General features: G+C 40.7%; 1 protein-coding gene across 18 annotated transcripts in view; it reads right to left on the bottom strand.

The window, feature by feature from the left end:
* LOC125767431 (solute carrier family 12 member 4) overlaps positions 1 to 22930 on the bottom strand; it is a 115058-nt gene that overhangs the window by 67630 nt on the left and 24498 nt on the right. For 2 of the 18 annotated variants that reach the window (XM_049434022.1, XM_049434020.1), the window contains exons 2-3: positions 13444 to 14245; positions 12882 to 13356 (exon numbers count right to left, since the gene is read on the bottom strand). The exons of 6 other annotated variants lie outside the window; for them this stretch is intronic. In XM_049434022.1, coding sequence (XP_049289979.1) covers positions 12882 to 12948 — 67 coding nt within the window. In that variant the 5' untranslated portion in view covers positions 12949 to 13356; positions 13444 to 14245. Of the gene's footprint in view, positions 1 to 3135; positions 3672 to 12881; positions 13357 to 13443; positions 15126 to 22930 lie in introns of those variants that run through there. 10 more of the 18 variants (XM_049434023.1, XM_049434019.1, XM_049434012.1 and 7 more) reach the window with 10 other exon arrangements.

Here is a 22930-nt window from a genome sequence, read left to right on the forward strand (position 1 = left end):
TAGCGGACATAAAGTAGACACTCCAGACGACGTCCGACGCCTGATGTGATTAGAATCTAGGAATGTATCATTTATATAGGTACAACAACAAAAAAGACCGAAATATTTCTATCCTTAAGCTCTGCTCGTCCTATCCCTCGGATGACGTCGAGGGTGCTCGATTTCGTTGATTGTGTGATCGTGAAAATTGAAATTCAAATCAAATTTTCCTCTCCCTACCATTTTCCTCAACCTTATTGGCGAAGTTTACATCAATCTTTGACGTCGTCACTCATACACCACAGCGCTAGTTTAAGCGAATAGTTTTGGAAGAATTTTGCTGATGAACGATTGAGATGAGCTTAACAAAATTGTAAAGAGACAAGAAAACACACCATAGTGTGTTTCGGAAAAGCGAGCTGGTTCCCGGGACACGAAGATATCATTACACGCGCAAATTTTTTTGCAAAAACTCAATTCTCTGTTGCGATAATGTGATTCGTCGCGTCGCAAAATCTTTCACCACTTCGTCGCCACGTTGCAAAAAAAAGCTGAACGCTCTCTTCTGCTCTTACCCATCATCATATGACGACACCGCCCGTCCTAGTCTTTGGCTGATAAAATATTGAAGTGGTAATTGGATTGCTGCTGAAGCGTAACCTGGCGCATGTGACAAATTTAAACGTCAAGGTAAAGGCAAAACCAACGTGAGGGCAGATGCAACGGGTGGCAGCAGCGGTATATGTGAAACGTGAAATAAATTTAAACCGATCACAATTTTGGAGAGATAAATTGTGGGTGCGAAAGTCTGAAATTTATGTGTCTCGAGCTGTGGAAATACCTCTATGCCACAGGAATGGAGAAATTGCGCTGAACAATGTATGTGTGGCTGGGTGTGTGCGTGTAGGTGGCTAAAGTTGGACCAACATTTATGCCCATTATTTACCACATTACAGTACAAGGCAGCATTTGAATGTGTTTTTGGTTGATGGTGGGGGATGCATTGGGAAAGCGATAAAAAAAAGTTTTAAATTGACTTCATGTAAGGGTGTAACTTTATCCATTTGTTGATTAATACCGTTGATTGCTCGCTGTTAGCAAGCTTTCGGCTAGAACAAAATGGAAATGAAAATTTATTTTGAAATGTTAAAGGAATAAGACAACTTTTGCAATACCATCAGTATAAATAAAGTGAATTATGTTAAAGTGGTAAAGTTATAAAAATCAAAGATTTTAAATACTAAAACAAGATTAGAGATTAAAAAAAACAACCAACCTCAAAGAGATATTTTCAAATTTTCTTTTGATTACTAATCCTGCGCCCCCGTGCTAATTGCGCAACCGTTTGGGTGTGTCACTTTAGTTCGTAACACTATGTGATACCTTTGTTAGTTTGGTTGAGAGAAACAAATAAACTGCAGAAGAAGGGTAAGATGTTTATGTCTTTCTTTGCCCAAATATTTGTTCAATGTCAATAGAAGTAGTCGTGTTTGCTTTCATCTCTTGCTGAAGTGTATTACTTCTGGTAAACGAACCGTAATTTTGGATATATGCACCTTTTAAATTGTGATCTAGATGACAGTTGTCAGAATGTGTTTCTTTTGCGTTTCGCCCATTAGCAATCTGGTATAAGATGCCATCTACAGGAGATCATCTTCTAGATATTATCGGTCGAAAAACCGTTACGTGCGTTACGAATTCATGAGATAACGCATGAAGTGGTTTGCAAAAGTTAGCACGTGAGAGCAATAACACATCGCAACGAACGAGATAGTAGCATAACGTATACGGAGTGAACGAAAAAGCTCCTCTACCATGCGCCAGTTAAAACTTTTTGCAAACCATCTTCCAGCCCGTCACATGGGCTGGAATACTTTCGGGTAGAAGGTGTAGAGCAGAAGGCGTTCGAAAAGAACAGGGTAAAAACAGAGCAAACGCAGCAAAGCTCTCGGAGCCCGGTAGGTTTTCCGCCAGCTGTGACGGTGTGGGTGTGAGCGTACCCGAGAGCATGTTCCATGCCAGTGGTAAACGGGATGCTGAGAGCACAGCCCCACCAGAGCGAAGGGACGAACAAAGCTAGCAGGGAAGACACAACTGGGAGTCACGTTTTTATGGTATTTGTGCACCCCATTACTAGCTCCATCGGTCACTGTTTCGCACATACATCCCGGAACATGTTGCGAACTGGGGCGAAAGAGATCGACATCCTCACGGTCACATTGAAGTGAGCACAGTCCGTAACTGAGTACATTTTCCATAAATATTCCAATATTTACAACCTCCCGTATAACTTTACTCCAGTTTGTCACATCATTTCTATCGATGGGAATATATGAACTAACTCGCATTGAATACAGAAAACACATTAAGTTACGTTAATGAATTAAATGTTTAGTTAGTTACATTATATCGATAGGACAACATCAGCTGTATGCTGTTATCGAAACGAATCGTTCACTTGCCTCTCGATACTACTACTTAACCTCGAACACTCACACTCGCAAACACATACATACTCATGCATATATATATACGCGTTTGCCCTGTTTTTCTTCCAATCTAGTGATACACGGTTTCTCTAGAAAAGTTGAATAGCAGCCGCATCCATCCAGCCGCAAATCTGTGTCAAGTAAACATCCGTGCGAGGAATGTACCGTTTGTTCACGACCGATACGCAGTATATTTCAATTAATGGAAAATGCACCCCGAATTCATGAACCACGGCTTAAGATGGGCTGGCAGTGAACGAGCGAGAGCCACATTGGCAATGGGTAAACTGAACGAGATGCAAGAATGAAAAACATTTTATTTCTTATGAACCGTCAATCGATGGAATGCTCCATACAGAATGTTTGACATAAATGCGTGATAGGAGCTTTGACAGCTTCACACAACGTGAATAAACTTGGACACTATTTTTAAGCACGGAAATATTATCACACGTTGAACACTGCACTGCGTTAAGTTGATATTGTTTTTTGCTGTTTTATGAGGGAACCGTTTTCCATCTTATTTATTTAATGGCGAGAGGCCGTATGAAGATACTTTGTTCCTATTTTGGTGTGTGTTTAGCCGGAGCAAGGACGTTCATTTTGTTGATTTTAATATAGCTAATGTTGTACAGCGGACACACTAGTACGAAGTTTTGGATCAAACCTTGCGCTGCTAGTTAATATGTTTACTACGTAGTTCACCGCAAAATAACACAACACACATCAGATCAAGTTTCAAACCAGGTTGTGAGAACATAGCACACACACACACTCCGGACACACGTACACAGAGGGCTCACACACGCACACGTGAACGTCCTCAACTTCACACAAAATAATTCGCCACCACAGAAGCACGGACCTAGGAGTGAACCACCCTTTGAGACAGGTCTACACCTAGTAGCCGCAAGTACTAACGGACCCTGCGATGGTGACGTCAGTGCTCCAACTGAGCAGATCTGGACTGATGCGGTTCCCCAGAAGCCTACCGACCGACAGCAAAGGGCAGAGACTAGCACAACAGTAATCGGCAGCTCCGAGCAATGGCTCCACGGAACGGCAGCATCCACAGCATCCGTTAGAGGCGCTGAGCACACGACGACTAGGACAACACAAGGCTACACGTTCCGAAGTGTACGATATCTCGAGTGTGCACTGCGAGATCGTAGTGGCACGAGAAAGCGAGACAGCACACCCTCGGCGGGTGCGGAAAAGAGTACGAAGCGATAAAGGATCCTGAATCCTAGATATCGAGCTGTTCCGCTTTCCGGTAGGGTGTGTTTGTATGTGTTTGTAGTGGTCATAGTTGTGTGTGTCACCGTGTATCACCCCGTTTGCCTGGGGATAGAGCTTCTCACCTCATCAGCAACATCCGCTGCGCCATGTGGAGTGTGCTCTTTTGTTGTAGAAGTGGAACATTTCTATCACGTTGAGCAATGTACGGTCCGTCGTACCCGCTATTTCGAACTTGCCTTCCCGTACCAGGTGCTGAGTGAATCCTCAACAGCATCTAGAGCTTTGGAGAGTGATATATTCAAACAAGAAGAAGAAAAACAAGGAAAAACGTGGAAACTCTCTAATGGGAGCAGCCCAGCACTGTTGAGATCGATTTCCTCTCGTTTACCAACACAAGAGCAAAGAGAAGCAAAAAAAAATCAGAACCCCGCTGTGGAGTTTGCTGTTTGCTGCTATTGTTGTACCCAGGTCAACGAAATGGTATCGTGCAGCAGAGGAATGCAGACGCGGGTGTGTTTTGCCGTGGAGTTGATGAGGGAAACTTAGCGCAAACGACGATGACACTACGATGACGATTTTTCGTTGACGCTTGGCTTCGGTCGTCTTCGATCTGTTTACAGCGGTAAACGCACTCTGAGACAGCGTATCCATGTTTTGTTGAGATCCCGGCTCGAAGGGCCGGAAAGAGAAGTCACATGTGACCCTCGAGCTGTACAGAAGCTTCGTATATTAAAATGTTTATATTTGATTGCTTAAATACATGGTTAAATCGTAGAAATGGATAAAAATTTATTCCTATTTATAAATAATAGTTTAGTTGTATTTAAGATGAAAATAACCATCAACTTTGATCTTCAAAAAAATTATACTATATAATTCCTCTTCACACAGCATCCATCTAATGCATAGAAAGCTGGATAACATTCCCAGGAATAATGTTCTGTTTCCACCAATGTCCCGTCAGATTCGCTGTGCTGCTATCAAAAGCTGCTGAGCGAGCTAATACAAAAAAATAAGGTCAAACCTACACAAACAAGCGAAAGTAAAATAAAGGATATTTATGTAGTCTCTCTTTCTTTCTCTCTCGCATTACCTTTTGTTCAGTTTGAAAAGGAAGAAAACCTCATCTAGTTTTCCCCTTACATGAGTGAAACGGTTCCCAGTACCTTAACGGTGAATGAAGGGGAGACAGTACACAACCTAATAGAAATTTCCCCTCTTTCACGCGACACGCATTAATCCAAACTAGCTGGCAGGTTCCCGAAGCCCGACAAATGTGCACAATCGGCTTTAGATTTTCTGGGTTCGGATGCTTATAGTTCTAGTTCTATATTTCCCCGTTCAGCACGAAGCCTAGGATATGGGAAAACTCATACGCCCCATCAGGAAAAGGGGTAAAGCAATAGCAAACTGCTCCGTCACTGAAGGTCATCGATGCAAAAATAAAAACAAGTGATGCTGGTATAGATATTTTTCTCTTCTAACTAGATTTTTAAGAGGCATGTTCAACCGCACGGGCCGTATTTCTATTATGTCGCCGTATCGTATTATACAGTATTTCTCAAGAAATGTTACGTTTATGAAATTTTATGGATATTATTCAGAAGCCCAACGCAATTTTTTTGTTGGACTTTTGTCGGATAGAGTGTTTATACCGTTTAAGCAGTGCAAAGAATTTGATTTCGTTGAGTGAAATACAATTTCATTTTTGGTAAAAATACAAAAAAACAAATAAACAGTGGAAAACTAACGGTTCAGTTAACTATACATTTATTTTGATTCTAATACATCCATCCAATCAATCACTGAAAAACGGAGGTGCAACATCCAGCTTAGCAATGAACCACCAAACTCATCTAAGAGTGACGATTGTTCTGCAAACCTAGTTGGCATGCAGATGTAATACCGGGAAGGATTACAAAACATGAGACAATAAACAAGGATCAACCCGATGAGAGCTTAAGGCTTAGCAAAAGGACACCCGGCTCCCGGTTGTGGCTGAACGAAGACATTTCCGGTACGCAAGCAAGCGAAACCCGGGAACGACCAACGTGAGTGCGATCACTCTATCTACCCTTCTTAAAGCCACAAACACAGAGGTTTGAGAATTTCATGGGGATTCTGACTGACATGGCATCAGTGCGCATGTCTACAAACGAAGTGCTGCTCCCTGGAGTACCTGCAGGCGAGGGAGAAAGCCACGCTTTTTGGGTGCCTTCTCCTTAGCGTTAGTAGTATCATTGGAAGAGAGGAACACCGCTGGAAAATGGAACAACACTTTGCCTGTGTGTAGGGTAAGCCACATACATTGACCAAGGTTTCGTGTGATAACGCAGGACAACATCGAACGTGGTGAGCATGGGAAATGCGTATGGAAATTGTGTGTGTTTGTAAAATAAGCTTTACGAGGAGAGACTTTGAACTTCAGAGAGGCCAACAAGCCGAAGAATGAGATAGAGTATTATCTACGCTAGAAGATGTATGACAGAGAGCAAACGTGATTGCACCCTGCGAAACGGAAACATGTGATGAGTAAGGTCGCATGCAAGGAAAAAAAGTGGCAGCAGCTGCTCCAATGTGGCGCAAATAAAAACTCATACACGCGCATAAATACGTGGATGAACTTGAGAATGAATTTTTAACGGACGCTCTACCCCGCCAATGAATGATGCAAAAGGTCGAGGCGATAAAGAGTACAACCGTACGGTACTTAAACCTTTTCTTAAGCTGCGAGAAGATTATGCTCGATCGGTAAAGCTGGCGTATGGTAAAATGAGCAATTGACAATGACGTTGATGTTTTTTTTCTTCTTAATTTTATATGTTTAACGATTAAGCAGAGCAAAATGGCTATTATTTACTTATAATAAAAGTAATATCAAAATTAAAATACAACAACGTGCTATGTATAAAATATCGCGAACAATTTTATATGCAAGTTATATGCAAGTTATAATCGTAGAACTTTCCATTTCTACATGACAATTGTGTTTAATCAATTAGTTAAAAATATCACTATTAGTGTTTAACTAATTATATTGTTTGGCATAGTGAAGATGACATTATTTGACAATCTTGTTCTATGACCAAGTTTTTGCCAATGAGAAAATCATAAAAGAATATAATTTAAAAAAAATGAATTAAAAACAATATTTGTTTTTTAATGGAGGCGCATGGTGATTGATCATTCACTGCTATGGAGGCGCATGGTGTTTCATGCTAACATCTTCCGCTTTTTTATTGTTACATATCTCTTATGTCTTGGGGAATACTAAAAGGGTCAGTATCGTACAAATTTCATACTGCCGGCTACTAGCACCAGTAAAGTATAAGTTTTTACATGTCGATTTGCGTGAGATGTTGTCATTATGAGGGAATAACTACAGTAAAAGGAAATCCTGTCAAATTCTTCTTTTTTTATCGCTTTGGTGCGATTGGGAAAACTGGTAAAACTCACTTACAATGAAGCAAAATTTAAGGCTACTCATTTTGACTTATCCCCAGGGTGCTTTTACAGCGAACAGAGAAGCAAAACGGGGCGACTAAATAATGAACTGGCAGCTGTGCTCGGTAATAACAATCTTGAATGAGGCCAACCGAAGCAGAATGGCGGCGTTATTGTACCGATATGCAGGAAGTAACTGCTAGTGTAGGCCGAAAAAGAAAGGTAAAAGGATGAAAGGACAACTGAATACAAGAAAACGTTTTTTACTCGGTTCACGTGGCGGGCGAAAGGAAACAAAATGGAAGCAAAATCTTCATGAAAGAAACATTCAACAGAGATATCGTTAGAGTTTCGTAATTAATTTCCAGGACACCCCAAGGCATTGTACGAAACTGCCTAGCAGGTGAGCAATCAAATGGCAGCTCTTACGATTGTCGTACATGTAAGAAGAAAATATTTTGTAAATGGGCGTTAGAAACAACGCACAATTTAAAGCAATGATCGAGAGCTTCAGGAAACTGGCTCAAGCAAAAAGGCCGCAGAAACTAGTCCGTATCATGATCCTTTTCAAAATACTGTAAGCGCTCACATGAGCGGTGATACTATTTGGGGGTATATTTAAAACTTCCGAGTGCAATTACTTTGCATAACTTACAATCAGCATGACCACTTGATTTTACATTTAATTATACAAATTAGCCTCACAAATAACCTTTCGCATGGTATGTTTGGTTCATTTAAGAGATAATGAATAAAACAAGAAGCGTAAGTTTTGGAAAAAAACCATCATTCGAAACATTCTTTAATGTTAAGCCTTACGGCTTCTGGAACAACCGTATAAGTGCTTAATGTGAATTGAATATTCAACATATATTTTATTTAAAAAATAACCAACGATTTAAGTTTTTTGAAATTACATTATGTACCACACTTTTCCACGAACTAAAACAATTTAAGATTTAGAACTCTTTTCACGTGAACTCGTTCTTTAATAACAGTTAAAGTGCTGCAGTTCGGTTAATTAAATTCGCAGCCGTAAAAAAAAGTACAAAATCCACACAAGTCAATCAAATTTCCCATGCCCAACGTGTTGGAATTATTCCAATGTAAAAAGATAACAAAGCAGTGTGAACAAAAGTTTAGTGCATATGTGAAGTTCTATGTGTCAAATGAAACCACAGAGCTTACCAAAAGCTCTACCATTTACCGTAAAGCCGCTGTAAAATCCTTGAATGTGAAGGATTGAGAATTATGATCCATTTTAGCTGCTTCAAAACTATTCCCATTAACCAGACTCGTTTTCAGCTGTGGCTTCTCTAATTCGCACACGGCACATGGTTGTAAAACGACATTTCCAGCGAGCTGCTAACCGCCAACCGTCAAATGCCTGACTGTGCAATTATGCAGATAATGAAAATACTTCCCTCGGCCAATTGTTAGGCTTCTCATTTCCCGGCTTAGTGTATTAGGTTTTGGACGTTGCCATGTAGTATGTTTACGGTAGAAACCATTCATTCTGTCGCGTCGACAATCACTGAATGATTTGAATGTTTAAACGAAAGCGTGGAATAGTGAAATAAGTAGATAGGACGCTTGTGTGTATGATACTTAACCGTCGTGAGAAATATTAAACAGTTTTAAAACGCCAATTTATCAAATGACCCTCTTTCCTCTATGTCATGAGTATTTAAAAATTCATTCGTACACCATTTAGGGAACGACTGCATTATCTTCAGTAGAGAATAAAAAAATTGTTACTACCGAATTTGGTATTTACTGTCTTGTTAATTCGATTTACGAAAGACTTGACTTTTTAATAAGTGTTAAATAAACAATATAACAAACATTCGATGTTAATTTTTATCTGCATAACTTACCGAATACGTATGTAATATTCATAGCTAGTAATGTGGAAAAATGTCTCACCTGCAACGAAATAAGTAAACATATGATGAGGAAAATTAGTCAACGTGTTAAAAATATGAATGATACGTAAATGAAATGAACGGAATTTGTTTGTGATAAGTGTTGATGAATCCAACCTTTCTGTGTCTGACACTTCGATTACTACAGTGTCAAAGGTCATTATGATTGGAAGGACTGCATCGCTTAACTGAATAAAATCCATATGAACAAGGCGTTGTAAAAGAAAAACAGCCAATTTAAATTCATTTATGCTGCATAGAAATAAAAAAACAGACTAAATATGCCAACAGCGCTTTGATCGATGTTTCACACAGAGAAAAAGATGGTTTACAGCAATTGTATATAAAAACACGTTAAAACATCCGTGGACCTGTTAAATAATGGGATGGTAGGATGAAAAAGGTACGACAAAAAATGAAAATAATTGAATCATTGAACGGTTAAATGGGCCAGCTAATGAAACGATTCCTGCGTAGAACAGAAATGAAACAAATAAAGTGAAAAAATTGATGTGCACCAGCAAACAATTATAGTTTAGATTGAATTTTCCTTCCGGCTGAGCGACAGTGAACAAACAGGTGGCATGATGTATGAAGGAACCAGGAAGCATAATTCAATTGACCTTTCAAAAGCCATACAGCCCGGTCGGAGGTAAATGGGTTGAACGGTATAATTGGTTGGTGCATAATAGAAAAATTATTATCACAACATTATGCTTGATGTAATCGCTATTGATGCACCCCCTCACCATCTTCACCACCACCACCACCATACCACCAACAATAGTACAAGTAGCTCCAACATCAACCACTCTCCACAAATATACAACAATAACAAGGAATACAATGCAGGCCACAAAGCAACAGGACTTCGGACCATCCACAACATCACTAGAAACAAAAACAGCAATAGCCACAAACCCCAGAATCGCAACCGAATATGCCCGGGATAAGGCAAAGTACAAGGAGGAAATGCCTTGTGAAAATTGTAATTACTTCAGTCCTCTGTGACTGACAATACGGCAAAAGCCGTAATCATGAATTATAAATTTAAAAAAAAAATGCTTGATGTAATTTTTATATCAGAAACTAAAAGCAAATTTAATATTAAACAACAAGTACATATTAAAAAAATGGTATTATTCACTGCGTAAAATGAGGTTCGCTTATTAAAAAGTGTAACTGTTAAATATATACGTATGATCTAATTCTACTAAATAATGGCTTACTCTAATTAGTGGTTAGCTCACTACGATTTCAATCGAAAAGCAAGCCCAGCAGAATAAATATGGCCTCGAGATAAGTTCCATGTAATTGCATCACTTCTAACCCAACAAAACATAATGAGTTTTGCTGACATTTCACTCATATAATTAAGGGTGTTTATCTGCACGAGATTGCAATCATAAGCTGGCAACCTTTATGGCCTGTGTTATTGACAGTTAATTTGGTGAAAATTATCGACCAATCTGATTGATTTCATAAAGCGAATCTAACGTTTTGAAATAAACATTCCAATTTACACCAGCAGGACAGCGCATGGAATGGTTTAATCTTATTTGATAATAAACTTATATTTACAAATAGATGAGTGAAAAAACTCTTCACTACATCATATTACAAACAGCGAAAATAAATTAACGTTAACGTTGACAAAATACGTACGTCAATGTTTGTTCTACTGCTCATTTGAAGGAAATCTTTTCAGTATAGAGCCTAATCACATCCATGCGATCCAAAGTCCTCGTTAGGCAGCTAATGTTAATACTTTGTGTTGCGAAATCAGTTAAGTGCACAGCATGGGAAAACTTCACGTAGTGGGTCGTTGTTGATCCTCGCCCTGACCTAGACACCAGATTATGAAAATGTGCGGTAGAAGTCGGATAGAAGGTTACATCAAACTGGACCCAAAACGATTATATGAACTTCAGTGAGATATGGATAGGGAGAAAGAGAAAGGGCGAAAAGTAAGGAGAAAGAGAGTGAGAGAAATAACAGAGATGGTATAAAGCACAGCATAAAGGTAGTGTACTGTAAAAAAGCTAGAGAAAAGGTACATGTCTGGCTTGTTTGACCAACGTGGGCAGGAAGAGCATCATCTCGCAGGAAAAGGCCCACTATGCAACATGCTACCACCCTTTCTTGCAGTTTCCATCCCTACTCTCACCATAATGGTTAGGGCAAAGGGCATACACATCCACCCCTAGCGCATCAAATAAGGGTTTTCTATCGCAAACAGCACGAATCCATCGCGATGTAGCGATGCACTTGATTCACTATAAATAACAGATTGACAAGACGGGTGTCATGGAGCGGTGAAACATGTTTACCATATTCACCGACATGCTTTCGTTGGAAAGGTGACCGAAAGTGCATGTACCGGGGCCGGATGCATTTCACCCCGGTGACCGGATGCACCGGCGACTGGTGCAAGTCATATGACGCGGCGTGTGAGTGCAATTTGAATCTGCATAATGGATGTATGACGGCATGTTTACAGGAAATTTAACAGGGAGGAGATATTTTAGTCCATCCGGTAACGTTCGCCTCGTATAGCTGGTAACAGAGACGAAATGCCTACACTCGGGATACGTTCATGAGGCGTAACATTGCCGAGTCCGAGTGACATCCTTCTAAGCGAAATTCTACATAAGATCCACCGGAAAGCGTAACATCATTCGGTTAGTATCGTAGGCTCCATTAGCTATTATTGGAAGGAAGCCGTTTGTTCTGAATATGGACGACTAGAATCTCGTATCACGAAACTTAAGCTAATCCGAAAATGAAAATATTTATTTATACAACGAAGAGTGTTTGATGTGACCCATGTCAAAACTTATGTATGGTAAAACTACGCTAATACTTTTTAGATAATGGATTACTATTCCTTAATGCCGTTAGATAGAAACCCTACGGATATGTTGTGAACAGATAAGTTAGCTATACAATTACTCCCAGCGTTTATTGAATATGTTCAATATTGCTGTACTTTAGTCCTTGCACAAATTGTTTCCTAAATTGTTCCTTGAACTCAATGGGTGTACTTTTAGTTTCTTTTTAACACTATTCACATACATACTGTGGACAACGGTCATTTTACCTTTTACCCGATCTATTCTTCGCTTTGGCATTATTAAATTGCACCCAGGGAAGCGAATTGATTATTAATTGTATTGACAATCGTTAATGTCAACTTCCTTCCTCGGGTTAGTTGATTAGGTTGGCAAGTTTGTGAGATAAGGAAATAGCAAGGTCGATCGATGATCGATTCCACAGACTCACACAAGGAGTTGGACGACGAAGTTAACGACGACCCACATAGCACAATGATAAATTTCGCAGCGAACTAACTGAGCAAATGAGAAAAGTTTCTCAATGCCGGTGAAAAATGCGAAACATAACGAGGTTCAGTAAAATTGTTTTCTCAAATGGTTCAGTTAATTATATTATTAGTTTGCGTATTAGTATTGTTATAGGGTGGGTTTAACTACGTGGCGATAGAGAACGAAAACAATCTTTTCTGCAACAGCACACCGGGAAACTAGAAACCGGGTACTCAAAAATGACATATCCACGGCCTTTTGGATGTGATTTCTAAAGCTGGACGATACAAACTTTATTATTTGTATGAAGTTATGATATTACTCGATGGAACGTTACGTTAATAACACAAAATTGTTTCTCATTAAAAACACCGTTTTGTCTTAATACAATCTTGTCTAGTCTTGAATATCCGCACAGTAAGCCATCATCACCATTGGAAGTATGATTGACTCGTAATAAAGGCACTCTACTACCAACCTACCTTCCGTATCGTAGACGTCCATCTCGATGGACTGTGAGTGGCAGTGTTGGTACTGTTGACGCTGCATACTGAACAGTTTGCACTTTTCCTTGGCTTTCACAAGCAACGGCGAGGTGACGGTTGGTGGTGTTGTTGTGCTGCTTCCCGGTTTCTCGCTACCACCTGAACCCGGTACGTTTCGTTGCTGTCTCCGCCCTATGAAGCTTTCGCGCGCGGTCCGAAGCAGCCCGGCGGAACGGTGCTGCTTCGCCGGCTCCCCGCCAGAGGGCGCGAGCGGTGAACTCGGCGAGGAAGGTGGTGTGGATGATGACGCAAGCGATAAGGACGCCGTACTGGCGGAGGAGACAGAGGCTGCGGGACTTTGGTTGTGATGCTGATGACGATGATGGTGTTGGTGATGGTGTGATGGATGGTCCCGGCGGCAGTGGTGGGCCGCCGCTGCGGCGGTCCGCTCCCGTTCCCGTTCTTCCTCCTCCTGCCGGCGGGCCAGTTGAAAGAGTAACAAAAGCAATAGGAGAAACACTAGCACCAGCGGTGGAAGCGGAAGCAACAATACTACTACCTTTCTTTTAACCGCACTGACACACCGCCGGTAGTACAAGGAGATTTAGAAGCTCGGTACGTACTGGAAGGATGCACAGGATATTAGGAAGTGACGGGCGTAAAAGGAAGCTACAGGAACGATTGGGATGGATAGTGCGATAGGATTGGTAATTTTCCCCTGGCAGAATCCGATTGATGACTGGCTGACTGGTTAGCTGGATGTCGCGTGAAGTTAAGCCGCTCACGAGAAACACACCGTCGATTGCTTGAACACTGTCACAGGAACACATTCACCAGAAGCCAGCTTTTTTGTGCGTTTGGACACGTTTTTCGCTTTGGTTTTCGCTCACTCCTTTGCCTTCTATCGCTCTTTCTGCCTGTCAGCCACTATCTACTAGCCACGATCAACTCCACTCGCAGCAGAATGCAACGAAGAACCACGTGTAATGCACTATGATGCGCCACATGCATGTAAGCCTGCACACAACTTTGACACACACACACACACTCACACTATCACACGCTCTTCAGCAGCTTTACACACCGTAAAGCACTCTTTTAGACCACAATATTTCACGACCAACAACGGCCGGATTATGGAAGGATTTTCCTAGTTTGAAGCACCACGTGACTTCGGGGTACTATTTCTCTAAGGACACACTGATGCTGTTGTCAACTTACTAGCACCTTCGACAATAGCACAGCACACTCCAGATGGAAGATATTCACAGTTCGCTTTATCACACACTGCCTCAGATAGAGTGAGAGATACGTAAACATTCACCGTCCGTTATGTGTGGAAGTGATTCCTTACGGACCAGCTTGGGAGAAGGAAAAGAATGCAATGAGTCACAGATTGCGACAGCTCGATCCATCGCTCTTGGTGTTGAAGTATCCAGTCCGAAAAAATATGCCTTTTGTGGTGACTCTACCGAAGGTACCGCCCGATCGATTGGCATACAAGAGGGTAGAAGTGATTGTTGCCCAACTATTGTGATACAGAAAAGGAAAGTTCACAACACGGAGCCGCTATGGGACAGGAATTGAATCACTTTCACCTGCACAATAGTTCAACTTTTAACCTTCTTTCCATGCTAAGGCATGCGACACCTGCGGTGCATCACGACGAAAACGAGATGATAGCTGGTAGAGACGTTATTCATCGCTTTTTCCGCCCATCTGAATCGTGGTACCGGTGCTTTCTTGGAGAAATTTGTTCCAGTTCTTGCTATTTCTTTACTCCACCATTTTTTCTCCCAATGCACGCAACGATAGCTTCTATCGCTATAGTTTGTTGAACGACACTGGTGAAGGGTGACACGAAGATTGGCAATTTTTGTGGCATTGGAACTCCATTCAAGCTCTGCTCCGTACAGTTTGCTACACCTGAGACGGTGAATAGAGACCATGTCTGATGAAAACTACGCTGAAGTTTGCAAAGTGGTATCGTTTACAATTACAAACTGTTTGCTGAATGTTCCGGACAGGAAATGGAATGTACATTCACTGTAAAAGCTGTACTGCACATCGTTTCCCGGCAATCATCGGGCCACGGATACGATCACCTTCTGCACAACTCGATTGGAAATAGTTTCCAGTTCGATTGGTAAAAAAATGCTTCATTTGATTACCTTCGTTACGAGGCGAGTTCATGTTGACGAAGGGAAAGAGGAGGGAAATAGAAGACTTCGGTATTCGGTAAGCAATTTAAAGCCATTTTAAAATATGTGATATAAAAATGTGGCATAATAGTTTATACACAGACGAATTCAGATTGAAAATAGTATGAATCTTTGTAACAAATATGTGTTCAAAAAACGGAAAAGTGTTGCAATGATTTTTGTGTTAATTATTCCAAAGAATAATCTTCATGACGTTTATGCTTCTCAGTATTCTATAATACTTTGTAATTATTTTTGCACATTTTATGTTGTTACTTGTTGCGTTTTACTACAATGTGGCAGTACCCTTTTACATTGCTTGTTTGGCAAGCCGCAACGCACAATCGATAAATTCTTCATCTAATGAATAAATTTGTCATCGAACAAACTGTCCCCGTGCTGTTCCGAAGCTGTCCCCGAATGATATTTATTCCCAAAGAGTTGATCAACACCGTAACCACAACATGCTACTGATCGGCTGGAAAGGGAATTTTGTTTTCCACCCAACCGTACCAAACATCACGGCGTATCCTTACCAAATATTTTCCCACGACAACAAGGACAGGGTAACCGAATGCTCGCAGAACTAACCAAAATACCGCCCCCGCCAGTACAAAGCTTATCGAATTACACATTTTTATTCCATCATCTATCACGCCCAAAGGTACGCACGTGTGATGTGCGCCCAGAACAAACATAATGTATGGCTACCTTCCACTGACCTGCTTTACACGTTTCAACTATTCGTAAAGGAAGACAGTCAGTTTGTGTCACGGCGGAAAACCGAACCGATGTACAAAAAGAGAGTTCCTTTCACCTTTCCTCCCATGGTTAACCGATGGGACAAACAACATTTTCACGGGCATGGAACAAGGGTATTTGTCTTTTATATCGTGCCTGGTGTATCGATTCAACAAAGACCCCAAACAGGAAGGTGTCCTCAGTAGCTTCTTCGACGGCGTCCTAGAACCCGGTGAAGGACCTTCGCCTTGCGAAAAACGATAAAAAAGACCATCGCGACCATGTTCGCTTGCTCAATTATTTATTCCTTGCAAAACCGAGGCTACAACCGTCCGGGGGAACGCATTGAGTCGGTTGTAGTTGCTAATGTTGCGAATATAAATATAGTCTAGCAAGAAGCTTACCGTGCTACCAGCATTAGGGGTAGGTTAGGAGTTTTGATCTAACAACAACAAAAAATCCAAACTAAAACACAGACTCTTCCATTACCCTACCGGGTCTTAAGCTTATACAAAACACTGAATATACCAAAAAGTTGTCCACAAAGATAAGGATCTGCTTCACATTCAGGCGCGCAATGACCGATTAACGACTAGCTGAATGTTTTGCCTCTGTTCGATATTGGCTGTGTGAAAAGTTTCACTCGCATAGGTACCAGAGAAGAACGGAAATGGCACTCAACGTATAAAACTGGTTGAATTATTCAACACGCTACTCGCCACGGTAAGAATACGAAAACATCGTATCGTTAGAATTGTTAGAATGCCCTCGAGTAGCCAAGAATGCTTCTGGCAGGGTGCTATGCGGCTTAAACATTAACAGACATCGAAAGCGATAGTCTTTTAGCGACCTTGAAAAAGTTCGTCAAGCGTATCGGTGTTAGGTGATACCGAATTAATTGTTAGGTGATAACTATCTCATTGGATAATTCATTCTACATCGCAATTATTTTTTACTGTGACAAAAGCCTTTGTAGCTGACGGACAAAAGATGCAGTAATCATCAAGAATCTAACAGAAATAAGCTTCCAATTTCCATAAAACATACTTTGAATGACTTAATCATTTGACTTTCATCAATCTAACTATGTCTACAACCCCAGAGTGGTCCATAACGTACACAAAGTTCTCCAAATCCAAAGGCACTCCAATCGCTAGTTTGTCAGCTGGAATTGTTTCGTTTCCGGTTTCCTGCTTGCAGTTTCGCATTCCAGCACTTTCATTTGATTTCCGCACTGATGAATATTAATGTACCAGCCGAGACGGAACGATCACGGTGGTGCACAGCCGGTCTGATAATCAACTGGGTCTTTGCCGAGTTGGCGAATCTCCACCCATTTCGTAGCAATCGTACGCTGCCCCCGGGCACCGAATCCGACATCCGTTAGGTGCGATTGGTCAACGATTGGTTTGCCGGTGTTAATGAGTCAATGTGCAACAAAGCGGATGAAGCGGCCTGGCAACAGGTACCGAACCATCAAGGATAGCCAAGGCCGAGAGGATCGAGGAAAATGGTCGTTTGCATAGCAATACACCGGGAGTGTTGATCGACACGCAAGGCTTTACGAATCGGACTCGAAACAGTGGTTGAAACTGGGAGTGATAATATTTTTCAATGTCTTCCACCGTTTTCTGATGTCTGACTGACGGGCATCCTAATGACCGACGCACGCAAAACGGCCGATGGTTGTCGCGCTGTCGCAACTGCCAAGGAAATAGTTCAAGGACGCTTTTGCGGAAACTCCACGCCCCGTAGCACTTTGACTTCCTGTCAGCATGGGTTGGGCTGTGTGGGATGCACTGGTTTAGATCGGATAGTTTAATCAACCGAAATGGTCTTGCTGGCTGGATTTATGTTGAACATCAGTTCTTGGCAGTTGGCCCAACGGGTGAACCATGGTCACTTGTTTGTTGTGCTGATTGTTGCTTTATTGTACTTGAGGAATAAGTAAATTTAGCTTATCGTTTTCCTGTTGCAGAATAATTAACAAAATTTATCATTATTTTATTCGTTCTGAATTCCTCCTGAAAATTGAAATGAAGGAATAAGATTGTTACATTAAGTGTATTAGGTTTGAAAATATTTTAAAGTGTAATAATTCATATTTCTGCTATTTCTATTTTTCCGATAGAAATAAAAAGCATCTTCAATAAATATGAATAACACAGCCATAAAACAGCTTCAAGCTTTATTTTGATAGTCTAGTAATGGTACCGTAAAATTATCATGAATGCGTAAACCAAGTGGTGTAATTTGGCATTTGCCTGCCAAAGAGCCCTTTAACGGTTTGCGATTAGTTTTCCGTAGCGTCGATATAACGCTGATTCCAAAACAGCGATGTTCTACCCCCCGCACAATCTGACCGGCTCGAGAATCAATATCGAGGGCACTGAGCCGCGGGGTTACCATTCGTTCTGTTTATTTCTATTTACACCACCACCTGCTGTAAGGGTTTAGTAGAAGTAGAGCGAAAAGAAGAGTAACTTCGTACTTTTATCGTCGCGAAACTGGCCTTCTTTAGAAGCCCTTTGAAAAAGTGTTTTTTGTTTTTCAAGAGAAAAACCAAGGGAAAGTAGGAAGAAGTCACTGAAGGCGCCTTACACTCTGCCCAACCAAAAACCCAAGGTCCAAGTGTTGAATAATTAAATAAGTCAATTAGTATTGAAAATTGATACCACGCTATGGCGGTTAGATGACTGTGAGTGAAGGATGGAAGGAGGAAAAGCTTTTCCATCTCCCTTCATGTGTTTTCCACCATCTCCCCCTCTTCCTTCCATCTATCTCTAATAGTAAGCAATGTAGTAGTAAAAGTGGCAAAAGGTGGACTTTTCCTGTCACTTCAGGTTACGCCAGCAGCGGTTCACGGGACCGGTTCTTGGTATGGCTAGTGCCGGCCTTCAGCTTTTCGATACGTCCACTTACGGTCCTGCTCTTCAAAGAACCGCTTATGGGAGCAATAAGCACCATTAAGGGGAAATACACGACAGTGGAGGTAGTTTTGAAGAAAAGCCTCAACAGTTCCTTGCCGTCCTGATCCCAGTCGTCCACTATGTATAACCACGGACAATGTAGGCAAAGTGAAAACCCATTGAATAATTTTATTTCCCACGTGAAGGGCAAATGAGTAGCTCGAAAGAAAATCATTTGAGCCCTTTACCCGTTGATTGTTGATAGGCACTGTGTGAGCGGCGGTTTTTTTTTCATTTGCTTCTACGTCAAAGTTACAACCGTTCGAGAATATTTCCCCATGGGCATATTGGCACGGTGAAATATAATCCTCTTGGACCGGAACTTTTCTTCGCTCAAGGTGTCTCATTTAGAATAGCTTCTTTGTTCCGTGTCCACAATCGCTCTAGCAGAAAGTGTCAATAATCTGAATTCAGATTTCCGTCCTGGTCTGAGCAAAAGTGGTAGAAAAGGAACAAAGAATAAAGGCTGCAGGAAACAAGTGAAGTGTAAAGTTGAGGAAAACTGGGCCGGCTTTATTGGATCGTTATTTGTGTGTCTAATTTACACACCGGAGACAATGGATCGATTCTTAACGAGTACACAGTTCAATAATGTAGTAAATGATTCATTTAACAGAATTGCTGTTGTGGTTGTTAGCATATTTTGTGCGACGTTTATAAATGTAATGCTTGAAAGCATAATATAAAACTTAATTTTTCAGCAATCGTTAGTTTTGTCTCCACCCAGTTTGACAGCAAAGAATGTCAGCTAAAACGGTAACAAACCGCTATCTTTATCTATGCAATAGATTCTGACAGTAACACGTAACGTGCATAAGTCGTTCCGGTATGATTCTCGTTTCCCTTCGCGTTTGCCAACTGTTTTGCATAAAACTGAACAGTGTTTTTTCCACGACTATTTCCCAGAAAAAGAGAAGAAACAAATCTTCCATCAAAATCCTTCCGTACTGTAGCAAAACGTTTTTCTTCCGGATCGTTACATTCTCTGATGCTTTCGGTTCATCGTTCAGAGGGGCAGTCTACAACGGACAGCATAAAAAAAGTTGTACAATTTTAAACAACCATAGTAATGGCGGTAATAGTCCTTGCAACACGACCTTGCATCCATTAAATATAGAACGGTTTTTTAGCGGTGCAGTGTCAGCGAAAACAGATGAATTGATAACTTTTCCCTAACACAAATATAATTTTGTGGTAGAAAGGGTAATATTTACTGTAAATAAGAAAAGTTCCATTTGCTTTTGAAATAGCAAAGAGCAAATGGTGAAGTTCGATAACGTGCCCATTTCAATCTACCTATGAGGTTTGATCTAAGCATATAAAATGAAGAATAATTGGCATATTTTCGTGTGTTTTCCATTTTCAGTATGAGCTAACAGCTCAGTAAATAACTCAAAACTTATCATGTATTCTACTGTGAACTTTGCCCAATTTCTTACGTACGATGTTCATCCTGAGAATGGAATGCAAATCATGAAAGAATAACATCTTTTGCAAACAGCTGTTCAAAATTGAATGTTATTGCCACATACATTAAGTGATTTAATGATGGTATCTTTACACAGCAGCGTCAACAATTCTCATAGCAAGACCTGAATTTTGAGAAGATCCAGAGAACGATTACGATTTTTTTAAAATAAAGTTCTATTAAACATAATAACGTAAGTTTCATTATAGTAATATAAAGATTCCTTTTCTACTCTATATTTTATAAATTTTAAAATTCTCCTATAAACAAATTAAGATATTCTTTAAATGCTTCTGATTGCTTTCGTGTGCCAGTTACTTTAGCGATTCTCAACTGCACGGCTCCCAGGCATGGAATAGATTTTAGCTCATTTCATTCAGTTTGCGTTCCTTTCGATTATCTTATCAGATAAAAAAAAACCTGACACAATCTTGCATCGCTGTGAGGAAAACAACAATGTTGTTGCATTTGGAATACTTTAACTTAAGCAGCAAGAGAACATCTAAATGTTTATCCGAGATGTAACAAAGTTTCTTACACCTAGTGGAGCTCCATTCTACTAGGAATCCTTAAAAATAGAGCTCTCTAAATATAATACCCATAAAGAAGAATCTCAATAGAGTCGTTTATCAATGTTAACTCCTCAATAGAAGGATGATAATAAAAATCAAAATCTAATAAACACAAAGCGAGTAGGTTATGTGTGGTGGTCTATAAAGCGCTCTTTGCTCCGTTCCTTTTTTCATCCATTTAGTGCGGTTGATAATTTATCAAAAAACACTCTGTTTTCCCATTTGGGGAAAATAGGAGCAAAAGATGAAGCAAATTGCCACACCATTCAACCCAACTTGTTGTACAATTTTTCATCACCAAAGGCGGTAGATGTGGTGGGAGTCCGGCTGGAAGATGATGGTATGCATTGTAGTTTCAGACTTCAACCAAACCCTTATTGGCGACCGGTTGTTGCTAAAATTCATCGATTTTTCATCCCTTTCAGCTTTCGATCAGGGATCGTGATCGGGTCAAAATGGGGTACCACAAACAAGAAGCAACTATTACTTCCTTTCACCAACAACAAGGATCGGACGGGTTGCTAGCTATGGTAGAAGCGTGAATGTTGTTTGCAAGCCAACACAAACGACACCAATAAAAGCACAGGATGCGTGAGTGTGCTGCACCAGAAGCACAGGGCAATGGAAGTTTTTAGGCAGAAGGAACCCAAAAATAAACTTTCCCAACGCTAGCACCGGTGGTTTTTTCATCGCTCCGGAAAAGCCCCTCAAAAGCCCATTTCGTCCGCTTCTTGCTACCGGATGTGAAACATTCTGGAGCTTGGTAAAGTAGATTGAGAAATGGGTTGATAGACTTTGCTGTGGATAAACGTGGAGGATGGTACTACCGACCGACGATCCTTCGATGAGGAATGAAACATCAAATTAGATTTATAGTAGACTATCCATTTTTTATTCATCCCCAGGCGAGCGTGCGAGTGTGTATAGCAAACTGCTGGGAAGATTCTTGGAGATCCAAGGAATTGTAGGCACACCCACACACATACCGTTATGTACTTGTGTGCCTCTTTGGATCATATCTTGAAGTTCCCTGGTTTGAAGATGATTTTGTTTTACGGAAGCATCTTGTCATGTGTGTTCGACACCTTCAAACGAAGCAATCAAAGGCAGGATAAGCACTGCCGTGAGAGAGCAGGAAACATCGAACTCAGTCTAGCAACCATGGCTCAATGAATTCAATTAGAAAAGTTAGTTTAATTATTGCTGCGGGGTTTTGAAATTGAATATTAAGGTTCTTCCGTTTTCTGACGTCATATAATTACGACCTGTAAAAGAAGTTACGCGATGTGGAAGGAAAGGTGTGTAATTCTAATCTTCCTGGTTACGAGGCAAGCTGAGTTGGTGTGGTAAATAATCAAATACAATTATCAAATTAAAGATAGCGTCACCGTCAGTAATGGGTGTTTGAAAGTTTGAGAGAAGAAATACTTATTTATGATCTCATCGATGCTAACGACATTGATTTAAGGGGTTTATAATGAACTCATGGTAAAATGTAGTGTAGAGAATTTTCTGTAGTTGCATAATTCTGATCATATTTTTAAAATGTCTTATCGGCCCAAACTTTCCAGAACCACTTATATACGCTCGAATCAATCATAGTATCAAATCGGCATTCAAGGATTCTTTCCTACAATTGAACCGTGTTCACAACCGTGTCAGTGTTTCGTGAAAGACACCGGTAGATTGAAAAAAAATACGCTACCCTGACACTTAGCAAAAGAGCAAAGCAATCCATCTAAAAATCAACACGCGAGAAATGGCCTGGCTCGAAACATTCCCTAGTACAACGTGAGCCAAACCAAATGCCAGCTTATCCTTTTTTGATGAATTAGAGGAACAAAGGCAAAGAAGGGAAATGCGAAAACCGGAAAAGTCTGTGTGCAGTTTGCAAATCGTCGCACTTGCCAGACGGTTTTATATTTTCGGCAGTCCGGCGGGCATTTGTGCTTGTGAGGGAATGTGTATGTGTGTATGTGAGTGATTTCTTAAAATGTCGTTGCGGTCGCTTTCTTCAGTTAGTCCGCGCACAACGAGTCGCAAAGAAAATATGTTCTTCCATACTTTGTTTGCTGTCTTGCAAATGAAATATTCG

The sequence above is a fragment of the Anopheles funestus genome, chromosome 3RL, assembly GCF_943734845.2.
Source record: "Anopheles funestus chromosome 3RL, idAnoFuneDA-416_04, whole genome shotgun sequence".
Taxonomy (NCBI): domain Eukaryota; kingdom Metazoa; phylum Arthropoda; class Insecta; order Diptera; family Culicidae; genus Anopheles; species Anopheles funestus.